General features: G+C 31.2%; 2 protein-coding genes and 1 long non-coding RNA gene across 4 annotated transcripts; 1 reads left to right on the top strand and 2 right to left on the bottom strand.

The window, feature by feature from the left end:
- Positions 1-2,437: 2,437 nt before the first annotated feature.
- Positions 2,438-5,054, bottom strand: LOC128201659 (uncharacterized). 2 transcript variants are annotated; one of them, XR_008253363.1, is made up of 3 exons: positions 4,674-5,054; positions 3,454-3,651; positions 2,438-3,017 (listed from the first exon to the last, which is right to left on the bottom strand). It is a non-coding gene; the product is annotated as an uncharacterized LOC128201659 (long non-coding RNA). The 2 variants fall into 2 exon arrangements; XR_008253364.1 differs by having other exon boundaries at positions 2,549-3,017; positions 4,786-5,047.
- Positions 5,055-7,993: 2,939 nt separating this feature from the next.
- LOC113509621 (guanine nucleotide-binding protein subunit gamma-1) lies at positions 7,994-8,873 on the top strand. Its single transcript, XM_026892981.3, has 2 exons — positions 7,994-8,129; positions 8,215-8,873. The coding sequence occupies exon 2, from the start codon at positions 8,306-8,308 to the stop codon at positions 8,516-8,518; it is 213 nt and encodes a 70-aa protein (XP_026748782.1). The 5' UTR covers positions 7,994-8,129; positions 8,215-8,305; the 3' UTR covers positions 8,519-8,873.
- A 481-nt stretch (positions 8,874-9,354) lies between these two features.
- LOC113509755 (DNA fragmentation factor subunit alpha) lies at positions 9,355-12,931 on the bottom strand. The gene is made up of 2 exons (XM_026893166.3): positions 12,165-12,931; positions 9,355-11,747 (listed from the first exon to the last, which is right to left on the bottom strand). Exons 1-2 carry the CDS (start codon positions 12,641-12,643, stop codon positions 11,633-11,635), a joined length of 594 nt encoding a protein of 197 aa, XP_026748967.1. The 5' UTR covers positions 12,644-12,931; the 3' UTR covers positions 9,355-11,632.
- Between the last annotated feature and the right edge of the window lie 302 nt (positions 12,932-13,233).

Here is a 13,233-nt window from a genome sequence, read left to right as displayed (position 1 = left end):
GACATGATTTTGTAATAGGCCTCTTAATATTATAAATGTAATAATAAGTATGGCTGAATGATTGGATTAATATCCAATTCTTTCTATAAAAAATTACTAAACAAATTTTAAATGAAGTTTGCTACATGGGTAGGTTGTATCCTGATTTAGCGCATAGGGTATGCGCTAAATCAGGATATACTTTATGAATTTACTGATTAACGCCGGCGAAGTTGCGCGAAACAGCTAGTCTACTAAAAATCCAAATTATTTGAGTTTTAAATACATATATATTACACCTTAGTTGAAATATCAGTTTGAAATATTTCCGAAAATATATATTTAGGTATTACTTATTAAAATTCTCATTTCAATTGTGACTAACTTGTAGGTTATATAATTATACGGAAAACTTAAGAATAAATATTACACACAAAATAAATGAAAAAAAGTTCAGGTGTAGCATTGTGTACTAAATTTAGTGCATTTATTTTTAAACGTTTATAATTTGTTGAGCTTTCAGAATAATCATCATCATTAAAATGTTTGTTATGTTCGTGCATTGTTTGTCAATTTCCATTTGTTTTTTTGGTGGCTCGAAATAGTATTAGTCCATTTATTTAAAAATAATCATCATTAAGAAATCTAAAAACAAGTATTAGCTATTAACGGGAAAAATAATGTCTTTAAAAATAATATCGATATTTAGTCGATACAGGTGAATGATCCAACACTAGCGGAGTTCTATATTACGATAATTCATTTGGAATTTCACAGAAGATCACATAAATAAATTTTGCTAAACTTAAATTTTGTTATAATCTATAATATGATTATTAAAAACAATTACAACTTTTTTTAACAACACTGGCAAACGAGCATGTGGCTCACCTGATGGTAAATGACTACCGCTGCCCATGATCACCTACAACACCAAAGGCATTGCAGTTGTGCTGCCGGACTTTTAAAAAGGAATATCCTCTTTTCTTGAAGGTTATGTTGTAGTATCGGTTCGGGAATACTACTGCTGGAACTTGATTGAGATTATAGAGTGGTTGAGCGTGGAAGATAGTGCCTTGAAAAGCGTACGGTAGAAGACCACACACCGAATAAACTAAAGTTTCATCCCGACCAGATGGTTTGGATGAAACTTTAGATGCACAGAGATGCAACATCTCTACGCAGTTTCAGTGGATCAAGTTGGACAGTAAGATCATCAATGATTCGAGCCGCCCGACTTTGAATGCGGTCTAACGGAAGGAGCTGGTACTGTGGCGCTCTTACGTACAAGTTCAAGCGGTGTTTCGGCGTGAAATACTGTCTCACTCTACTGAGCACTCCTAACGTTTGTCTTAGTAAAAAGAGGATGTCTTACATAAACATCTTAGCCTTTTCCTTCAGATGACCGCAAAATTTGACGTTGCAATATATATCAACGCTAAGAATCCTTAGACTTATCAAGGGACGTGCTCTGAAAGTAAGAAGATACAACAAACGGCATCTCTTTTGCGGTAAACGCGCCGACTAGTGTTTTTTTTTAAGGTTAAATTAGACAAGATTGTGTTTGCCCCAGTTCGAAACTTGATCGTGAAGTTTTGATTTCTGATACAAGTCTGTTCCGCCACTCATTGGTATGTGCCCGCAAGATCTTTGCATGACCGGTATATAATGCATCTCCTGTGCTGTTATCCGCATAGCACTGAATATTACTGATCTGTGACATATCATTGATATGCAGAAGAAACAGGGTAGATATCGGAAATAGTACACAGCCTTGCGGGACACCAGCATTCAGAGGTTTTAAATTCAAACATGCTCCGTCGACTACGACCTTAATGCTACGTTCCTTGAGAAAACTAGCGACCCAGATGCACAATCTTACAGGCAACCCAAACGAGGGTAGTTTCGAAAGCAGCGCTTTATGCCACACCCGATCAAAGGCTTTCGGAATATTCAGACTAACAGCTAAGACCTCTCTCTTATTCTCGATTGCCACTACCCATCGGTGTGTTAAGTAAGCTAAAAAATCACCGACTGAACGTCACTGGCGATTACAGATCAACTGGTACTCTTGTAAGTACCGGAGCCGGAGTTTCTATGAAATATAATAAAGTGAACTTCTATGAAATACAGAAAACTCGTCTGAGTTTTTACTTGCTTATGAAAACTTAAATTATCAATTAATTTACAATTATCGAAAGAGTCTGAATTACATCTTGCACTATACAAGCTATACTTATTTTATTTAAATTGCAGTTTGTAATAATAATCGAAAATTAATAATAGGAATATTTCAATAATTTTTTATATTTTGTTATGTTAATTATTTGTCAATAACAAATTTAACATAACTAAATTATATATTCGACATCGTTTATGTAGATAGTATGCAAGTAGGTTGTACCTGAATTTTGTATATGGCCGTATAATATTTTCTATATACTACCTTGCTATGAATTGAAAAAAATCGTCCTCATTTTACTAATTATATTTGCATAAGAAGAAAGGAGGCAACTATATGATTTACAGTAATTTTTTTATCATTCCATCTATGTAATTCCTTGTTCTTAGATTTTCATACACTAGCCTGCTACGAATGACAAGAATACCAACTGATGGTGTATCTTTCGTTTACTTTTTACTAATTATATTTACATAAGAAGAAAGGAGACAACTATATGTTTTACAGTTTTTATCATTCCTATGTAATTTCTTGTTCTTAGATGTGTGTCATCTTGATCATGACATTTACTTTGGCATATTTGATTGATCGGAAAAAAAGGCGGGAAACTCGAATAAGAACAAGCGGGTTTTTTAAATTTTTTTTATTAATTTATAAAAACTATCTCTATCAATTCTTATTATTGAATAAAATATTATATTTTCACTAAATTCAGTGACAGTAATATAATTAGCATTCATGGGGAAGCGCAGTTGTAGGAAAAGGAAAAAAAAAGATGACGATTCAGGTGATGTAGACCATGAACCTTGTAATGACAAGGATATATATTCGGAAGATACTTCTACTGACTCAGAATCTGAAATTGATAAGGCCGATAAGTATAAACCTTACTACGTCACAGATTATATTAGAAGATATCCCGAGGAATCCCCTGGGACAGAATTTGTTGTCTTTGTAGAATCCTCAGATAGTCAGAAAACCATTGGATCCAGAGACTTGCTCTCACTCTCCTCCTGTTTAAAACGTTTTAATAAAGGGGTAACTTATCTTAGATCTATAAATAAATTCAAAATCGGAGTATACTTTCAAAAGCCAGACTTAGCCAATGCTTTTTTAAATAATAAAACTTTTTTAAATGACTACCATTTTAAGGCCAGTATTCCTGCTTCTTCAACAGAAGTTACAGGCGTTATTAGAAATGTACCTACAAATATATCTAATAAAAAAATATATACTATGATATCGAGTTCTAAGAAAATTATTGCTATTAAAAGAATTTTAAGAAAAAATACCTTGACTCATGGATATGTGTTACAGCCAACTCTAACCGTGACAATTACTTTTGCTGCATCTGTATTACCTGAATATCTGGATATTGGAGGTTGGCGCCACAATGTCACTCCATATATACCACCAGTTAAACAATGCTACCGGTGCTTGAGGTATGGACATTTAGCTAAATTCTGTAAGAATTCTGAGCGTTGCAGCATCTGCAAAGGTGAGCATAATTATAAAACTTGTACAACTGGAATGGAAAACGCTATTTGTGTACACTGCAATGGAAATCACACAAGTGTTCACCGCAATGCCCTGTTAAACAAAAGAAAATTGCTGAAAATAGATCTAAATTCAGACCTGCTTCTTTTGGAGATATACTTAGCACTGAAATATTTCCTAAACTGGGTAACAAACCTAAAAAAAATGTAGACCTAATTTCAATTCTAAATTCTGATAACAAGAGTTTATCACTTTTAATAGAAAGCATAATCAAACTTATTTCACTACATAACACAAAGAACACATCTATTAACACTAAAAGTGTTTTGAATGTGTTATATGATACTTTTGGTAATACACCTATTTCACAAAATTCAATCGAGACCAATTAACTATCATACAGTGGAACGCTCAGAGCCTACTGAGCAATCGACTTATTTTTACACAATTTTTAAATGAACATCATATTCACATTGCTCTCATCTCAGAAACTTGGCTAAAACCACATTACAAATTAAAAATTAAAGATTATTGTATAGAACGAAATGATTGTGGTAATAACCACAATGGAGTAGCGATTATTATACATAATAGTATTAGATATAAAAAACTTCACTCTTTTTTCGACAATTCTTTGCAAACTATAGCTATTAGTATTGAAGTTAATAATTCTTGGTATTCAGTTGCCAGTATTTACTGTCCTACCAATAGTACACCTAGTTTTACTAAAGCCAAATTTAAGTTCTTTTTGGAGTCTCTTCCTAAACCCACTATCATATCTGGAGATTTAAATGCACATCATACTATGTGGGGTTGTACCTCCACTAATACAAGAGGTAAAGACATTCTTGATTGTTTAGATGAATGTAATTTGGTACTATTAAATGATAAGCAAGTTACTACTGTTGGCTCTCATATTTGGAGACCCAATGGCCTTGATTTAACTATGGTATCCCCATCCATATCATTAAAATGCGAGTGGTCGGTTCATGATGATCCGTTAGGAAGTTATCACCTGCCGACTTTTACTAAAATAAACACAAAGAACTCTTCATCAACTCCGTCAGGTGAACAACATGCTCCTATAGATGAAGTTAATAAACTTTTGTTAAATCGTATAAACCTACGTCTCGTTAATTGGGATCTTTATTCTGAAACTGTTAATCGATTACTTTTGGATTTCGAGTATGATGTCAATGAACCCTTAAACAATTACAATAGGTTCTGTAAAATTATTTTGACAGCTGTGGAACGTTCCGTTCCACGTAGGAACTTATCAAATAGCGGTGCAAATACTTCAAAGAGGCACAAACATATTGCAGTACCTTGGTGGAATAACAGGTGTGCGACAGCTGTCAATGATAGTAAAGCGGCTTACCTTAGGTTTAAACAAAATCCAACTCTCGATAATCACATAAATTTTAAAAGAGTTCAAGCTGTTAAAAAGTTAGTAATTAAGCAAGTAAGACAACAGGGGTGGCAGGAATTTTGTTCCAAATTTAATAGATTAACACCAATTTCCACTGTTTGGCAAAATATGAGAAAACTAAATTCAAAACATCGTCAAAATCATTTTAAAGATATATCATGGGTCAATGATTTTTTACGCAAATATACTCCTGATTTTGTACACTCACCTTTTGATGACAAACAGTTTAATTCTGTTAATTCATGCCCAAAATTTCTCACTGACCCATTCTCAATTGATGAAATATCCAGTGCAGTAAAATCTAGAAAAGATACAGCTAGTGGCCTTGATCGCTTAACATACAATATGTTTCGATTGCTGAATAAAATAAACCTTACTAAACTCTTACAAATTTTTAACGATTTATGGAAGGACTGTATTATCCCACCAGAATGGAAAATGGATTGTTTGATTCCAGTAATTAAACCCGGTAAAGATCCTACAAATTTCGACTCCTATAGACCTATAACATTGACGTCCTGTGCAGGCAAATTATTCGAACAATTAATTAAACAGCGTTTAGAGTTCTTTATTGAAAGTAATAGTATATTACCATCGAATCAATTTGGTTTTCGCCGTGGATATTCAGCGCGCGAAAGTTTAGCGAACTTCTATGTCGACCTTAGTACTGCTTTGAATAACGATGAATATGTTCTATCTGTTTTTTTAGATGTCGTAGGAGCTTTTAACAATGTAAATTTAACAGTTCTATCTTCGATTCTATCCTCATTTCTTCCAATGAAACTTATCGAATGGATTTATAATTTTCTTAGTAATAGAGAAGTGTATGTTAAAGTAAATAGTAAATTAATAGGACCTAGGTTAAGCTCTAAAGGAGTATGTCAAGGTGGTATTCTAAGCCCGCTACTATATATTTTATATATCTATAAACTTAATTCAATTTTAGGAAACAGTGTGAACAACTTGCAATTTGCCGATGATTTATTAATTTATATAAAAGGAAAGAATATTATTGATATGCAATTAGTGTTAAATGAGTCATTAAAAAGACTTGAGAAATATTTTTATCTTCTTTCCCTCGATATTAGTTTAACCAAAAGTAAAGTAGTTGTTTTTCATCAAGTTCATAAATATGTTCCATTAATGAATATTATATACAATAATCAAACTCTTCCAACAGACTGTAGCGTTAAATTTCTGGGGGTAATTTTTCATCAAAATTTAAAATGGGATCTATACGTTGATTGCTTAGTAGATCGTGCTTTAAGAGCCACTAATATAATAAGATCTGTAATTGGTCGTAACTGGGGAGCTGATCCTAAAATTATCCTTTTACTTTACAAATCTCTTGTTAGAAGTAATTTTGATTACGCTTTCTTTTGTTATGCCTCAGAACATAAATTAGTAGAAAAACTCGAAAAAATTCAAAATATGAATTTAAGACTTATTTTAGGTGCTATGTATACTTCTCCAATTATCTCAATGCAAGTAGAATGTAATTTGCCTCCTATCCTTCTTCGTTTCGAATACCTAAAACTCAAATTTCTCTTCAAAGTTTTTTCAGTTTCCAATAACCCACTCATACTCAAATTATTAAATTGCCCCATTTCTATGTTTTTGAATAAAACTATTATCAATGATTTGAATTTACGAGATGAATATAACATCTATAGTAGTAAGATACTTCCTTGTTATAATGGCCTTTATGAGAGTAAGTTCTGTAAGATCAAAATTGTTATACATAAAGACATAAAAGAAAAGCACGATATGTATGAGACTTTATCAGAATTTATTGACTACAGGCAGATATATACAGATGGTTCCACAAATGCACTTAGCACTTCAGTGGCTTTTTACGATTTGTCAAATAGATTTGGTCACGGTTATAAAATTTCAACTTTGGCTAGTATTTACACAGCAGAAGCAAAAGCTATATTTTTAGCATTAGAATACATAGAAAAACAGGTACTATATTCGAAATGGATTATAATTACAGATAGTATGAGTGTTCTTATGGCATTAAAAAATAACACAATCATTTCATCATCAAACTACTTAATTCAAGAAATTCGTAATAAATATTATCATCTCTGTACTATATATGGAAAAGATATTATCTTCATCTGGACCCCTTCACATATTGGAGTGTTTGGGAATGAACAAGTAGACACTTTGGCTAAAATTATTAATTCAAGTGCTGCTCGTGTTCAAGATTTACCCCTTTGTTACTCAGATTGTAGTATTGGAATACATAAAATCGTTACAACTAAATGGGAGGAGCATTGGACTCAAATATTACAGACTAAAGGCAAATGGTACCGCAAAATTAATTGGCGTATTGGAAAACCGTGGTTCTGCAAAGGAAAGGACACAAACAGAAAATTTTACACCAATATTTGTAGATTACGAATCGGCCACGGACATTTCAACGAACACCTGCACCGAATGGGCATGATCGCTTCCCCATCATGCACATGGTGTAACTCAAATACAGCCCAATCTCTACATCACCTTTTTTTTGATTGCTCTGAATTTGTCATTCAAAGACACATTATGTTTGACGAACTTAGGATTATCTTCAAAAAACCCGAAAATATCCCGCACTCAATCCCGCTTCTCTTAAGATTTCCTTCTTGTTTTAAAGCTATTTTCACTTATATTACTACAACATTCAAGGAGCTATAAGAATACTTTTATTGAATTGCAAGACAATGATTTTTTATAATTATTTATTTTTAATTTGATAAATCCACTGGTTTAAGAAAACTCAAGAAAAGATATTTATGAAAATGTACTTACCGGATTTGACAAATGAAATATTGAAGATTATGACAATAATTGAAGCGACATTAGAAAAATAAAATTCCAGACAAATTATCTCTTTGAAGACTAGGCAGCATGGTCTCCGACCTTAGCCTGTTCCAAACGGAACAAACGTACTAAAAAAAATGATCGAGTTGACAGTGACAGTAGCTTTTATCTTCCTCCTTTACGATTTTTTACGTATTTTACCTAAATTTCAATAATTATTACTACTTCCAGGTATGTTTGTAATATAAAAATGTTTGCAAACACGTACGAATTAAATTCAATATATGTAAGCGCATAAAATTACTATTGTTTCCAGGTGCAAAATCTGAGGTGTACGGCTACGCCCATTTTCATATTTTCCCGATTGTTTGATTGTGTTCAACATAGGCCTATCAGACACTGCCGTTATGGATATGATGGTGTCAACGTTGCAACAGCAGCGTGCTGTTACAGAACAGTTACGACGGGAAGCCGCCATTAAGCGTATTCCTGTTTCTGTGGCTGTGGCAGACATTGTCAAGTATATCAACGAACACGAACAAGAAGACTGTTTACTCGTTGGTTTTTCGAGCCAAAAAGTCAACCCTTTCCGTGAGAAGAGTTCTTGCACAGTTCTATAAAAGTTGTGTGTTTATGTGGATGTCCAATGTTTCAGATGAAAATTATAAAATCATACATTAATGTATAATTGTAAAAGATGAATAATGTGCATACTATTACTGTCTCATACTTTATAAATGAAAGTAAGCAGCTATCATTTCCATAAATTTATTTGTATATTCTATCAAAAAGTGTTAATCTACAATATTTTTGTGTATCTGAAAAATAATATATCTCTTTTTAAAAATGTTTTATGTGTTGCAACAGATTAAATTGTACAATTAATTTTGTCCAGTTTGAAATAAAATATAAATACTAAACTATTTATCTTATGTTGCTACATCTAGATTACAGAATACAAATAAAATTGAGGTATATTTTGTTTTATTTAAATATCTTTGATTAATTACTACCTTTAATAATTATACATTTAAATTTTTACAAATTAATGATTTTAATAATATGTATGATAATTGTTTGTTTGTTTTTGGTGAAATTGTCATGAAATTTGTCAATAAATGACGAGTTTTTATTTCAGTAATATGGACAAATTCATGGACAGAATTATTATAATATAAATGAAAGGTTTAATGAATTCCAAAATGTGAAAACTTTCTGTTTTCACTATTTCAATTGCTAGGTATGTTTATCAAAATGGAATTTAATGTTTTTTCAAGGTTAACAAGATGGGTCTTTATGCACTATATTGCAATATGTAGTTACTTCTGACCTTGTTATCATGTACTATAATGCTCTATAGGCACCCATACAGTCTATATGGGTTATCTCTGGATTTCATTGTTAGATAGCCTGTTGTCATCTTTAGATTAAAATATTGTAATGAAACCACAAAAAATTGCTTGCTAATAAATGTTATTGTGCAATAAAATAAACAGTACAACTTAAGATCAATTCCTCTATAGGTAAATGTTATTAAAAAGTAAAACAATTCCATATTTAAATATTATAATAATATCAACAGAATACATTAATTCTTAGTAAAGGAATCCAATGAAAATAGTTTGGGCTGAATCTAGTTATTTTGCTGCTACAGGTCAAAATGTCTTTATTATAGTGATTTTATTTTGTTATTCTAGGCACATGCTTAGTTGGCGCCCTCTGGACTGGCACCTTAGCTAGGTATGTTAAGAGTATTTTTAAGGTGTCTATCAAGAATTTAATCAGATCTATAGATGCAATTGATGACCACTAATAGTATAACACTTGCCTTTGTAATTGAAATGTTTTCAAATATCAGGTATCTAACATATAGCTATTTAAAGTTAATTCAGATGTACATATTAATTTTACTGTTTACATGTTAATATTTGCTACATTATGGTAATTTATCTAGTGTTGCAAATACATAAAGAAGTATATAGGAAACAAGTCACATAAGTAATAGTATAAACTTACATTTTGTACAAAAGTGCAACAGCATACAATGTTTATAGAGTGCAATTAAGTATTCATTCAATTTTGTTGGTGTTGTGTTTAAGTACAAAAAAGGTGGATTGGTGGTGAAAATAGATAAGCTTCTACATAAGCAGATGTAGGTATACTACTATTACATCTCTTAAACAAACATATCTAATGTATACATTTTTCTTTATAATGTGAGGATTAAACTGTGAGAATAAAAGTATTAAAATATATATTAATCTAAAATTCTAAAAAATTAACAAGGAATTATCTTGTTTACTCTTTGGTTAAAATAAAAATAATATCATTCATATCACATAATTTCTACAATTACAGCCCCACAATATATTATGGATTACAAGTAGGCATGCTTAAATTTCAACTTATGGCAGTGGAATTAAATAGAGGAAAACTTTTCAATATTAGTAAATACAAATGGTTTGAGCAATTTGGAATCAAAATAATTAATCTTATGCTAGGGGTAAAACTATATAAAAAACATAAGTTTACCAACTATCAGTCTTTTGAATTGATGTTGTTTATCAACCTTGTGGCAATTTGTCCCTCAAAAGTTTACAAAAAAGAAAATTTTTAAATTGTTTCTCATATCTAAATCAAAGGTTACTTATGTTCTAGCATATCTATTGTCGATTCTTTTATTGTTTTACAGAAACAATATTATACTATTATATTTAAATTAAAATGCTTAAATAGCCTTCGGTAGATAACATAATTCTTACAAAATAAGGTAAAAGGCTGATGTTTATTATACAACTAGTTTAAACATAATCAGAATAAATATCAGCGACTTCACTGTCTTGTTGTGTGGTAATGTTAAGAGTGTAAAGTAAAATCTTATAAAAGTAAAGTTTACAAATGAAATGATTTATTAAAATTATTGGATCCTATTAACCATATAAATACATATTGGAATAAAATCAAATAAACAGGATATAAAGAATTAAAATTATCATTTTGAATGCTTCATTATAAATAAGACATGAAGCCACTGATTTAATTTTTTTTCTAGAGATTGTTGTAGGCACCTAGTCTTATTTGATATAAATCAATACTTAAAAATAATTAGCACATGTAAATTTTACAAAACAACAATGAAATAATTATTTAGACTTTCTACATGACACTTATTTACTAAGAATTATATTTTTATTACAAATAACTATATCAATTTCAGCTCATATTCATAAGATTGTCTTAATTATAATTTTATTACTACTTCATCACATACCTACCTGCTTATATTTTAAATTTTCTAAATAACTATAGAATATGATCAAATTGAATGTATGTTTATACTCATATTGTAATACTGGTTACAAATATAGTATTTTGTAATTATGATGATTTATAAATGTACAGTATCTAGGTAAACATATAAAATAAATTGCACTTTTAAATAAAGTGAACTAAATATTAAAAAATGAATTTCCTAGCAGTACAAATTTGTGTTGTCTATTACAAAAAAGGCCTCATTATTTTGGTGTATTGAAAAAAATTATCAATACTAGGTAAGTACCTATTAATTCACCTATTTCAGTTGATTGCTTGATTTGCAAATGGGAATAGCTATTATTTGGAAAAGATAGTAAATATTCTTTGTAAACTTTTGAGATAAGTACCATCCCTTAAATAAATTGAGGGTTATGTTAATAGATTACAGTACATGATACTTGTCTGACTGTCATGTTGCTCTAAACTCGTTCCTGTTTTGGTGGTGTAACATCTTCAGTTCCATTTGCAACACTTTGATGGTAGAGTTTTAAAAGTTCCATAGCATCCTGTGCTTGACGCTTCTCAAGTAATATCCTAAAAATAAATAGTAACAATCCATGTTAGTATGTGTTACTTAACAATAATTTACTTCTTATCTTTTGAACAATATTTGTATTTTAACAAAAATAATAATCACCATATTTTAATTACGTATCAAATAAGATGACAAATTAGAGTACTTAAATATGAAGAATGTGATTAATTATATTTGTAATAAAAAAATAATTGTATTAGGAAGATAAGTTTTTTTAATGGATGGTAATAAAATGGTAACCCAGCCTGGACTAATGGTTTACACCGGCGGAATTCTAGTGAGGAATGACAGGTAAGAATGAAAAGGCAAGTCAGTTAGCCTATCGTGGTGAATACACCTGGAATTCAGCACAATGTGTTTCCAGTGGGGATCACATGGATATTGACCTGTTAGGGTATATTAAGAAGATTAGTCACCTTCCTGAGGCTTCCTTAATGTGTTCCAAAATAATCCTGTTATCTCTATCTGTCACTATATCAGCAAGACTATCTGGGTCCATGTCAGAGAGTAATTCTAAATCCTGCCCACCAAGAAGAGATATATGACAAAGATTGTGTTGCAAGCGACCAACCAAGCTAGCGACTTGGCCTTTATCATCTAGTGTTACTTCATCCGTTTGATCAAGTGATACTTGACATTTCGGCATATTCGGCGCCCACTTTTCTTTTCCATGCAATATCATAAGGGAAGTGTCAGGGTCTAAAGTAGAAAAGTATTCTTCGTCATCTACTTCAGTTCCATCTGATTCTAGCACTACTGTCAGATGTTCTGCAGGCAGACCCAACTTATCGGGCACTTTCGTAAGTAAATCTTCCAGTGACGACGCCACTACACCTTTCTTTTTGTCTCGATTTACATCGCATATTTTGTAAGGTTTAACACCATCGTTTTCCATTGTTTTCAAAAATTATATTAACGTATCTAAATTATTAATATTTTAGAGAAAATGGGGTACAAAAAGAATTATATCAGTAACGGATGTGAATATTCAGTCAGTGAAAGGCAGATTAGGATTTCTAAATTTCAATCTGACGTTTAGAAAAAATTGCCAGATTCGAATATTTTTTTATAGAGGTACGATTTGATTTTTGTAAATATATTATTATAATAAATAATAAGATGACAATTTTTTTTTATATCACTACAAAAACGTGCGGTCGCTCTGAGCTCTTGAATATCACTATATTACTCTCGCCCCGGCTCCCACCCACTCAACGAACTGTGCTTCACGGACGGGCAACAGCAAACATGTATATTTGTCGCTTTTCGCTGATAATAACTTGGCAGGTACTTATCAAACTAGACACAAATCCAACTTTTGGTAGTATATTAGTTTGAAAATCGGCCGTAGATCAGCTTTTTTTTGCCATGAAATTTCAAACTTTACATATATATGTAAGCTTTTAAACGAGAAAAAATAGGTGCCTTGATACTTGATTTTTTATTAATTGACATACGGCGGTGAGCCGTCATTGAGTGACCATA

The sequence above is a fragment of the Galleria mellonella genome, unplaced genomic scaffold (assembly GCF_026898425.1).
Source record: "Galleria mellonella isolate WM207_F2 unplaced genomic scaffold, CSIRO_AGI_GalMel_v1 utg57, whole genome shotgun sequence".
Lineage (NCBI taxonomy): Eukaryota > Metazoa > Arthropoda > Insecta > Lepidoptera > Pyralidae > Galleria > Galleria mellonella.
The sequence above is the reverse complement of the archived record's forward strand: the minus strand, read 5'-3'. Positions and strand labels throughout refer to the sequence as shown.

What these genes read in the sequence shown, in the direction of transcription:
- LOC113509621 (XM_026892981.3), top strand. Translation starts at nt 8,306, where the DNA reads ATGGATATGATGGTGTCAACGTTGCAACAGCAGCGTGCTGTTACAGAA.
- LOC113509755 (XM_026893166.3), bottom strand. Translation starts at nt 12,643, where the DNA reads ATGGAAAACGATGGTGTTAAACCTTACAAAATATGCGATGTAAATCGA. An exon ending in ATTAAGGAAGCCTCAGGAAG is followed by an intron (nt 11,748 to 12,164) that starts GTGACTAATCTT and finishes ATTTATTTTTAG; the next exon opens with GATATTACTTGAGAAGCGTC.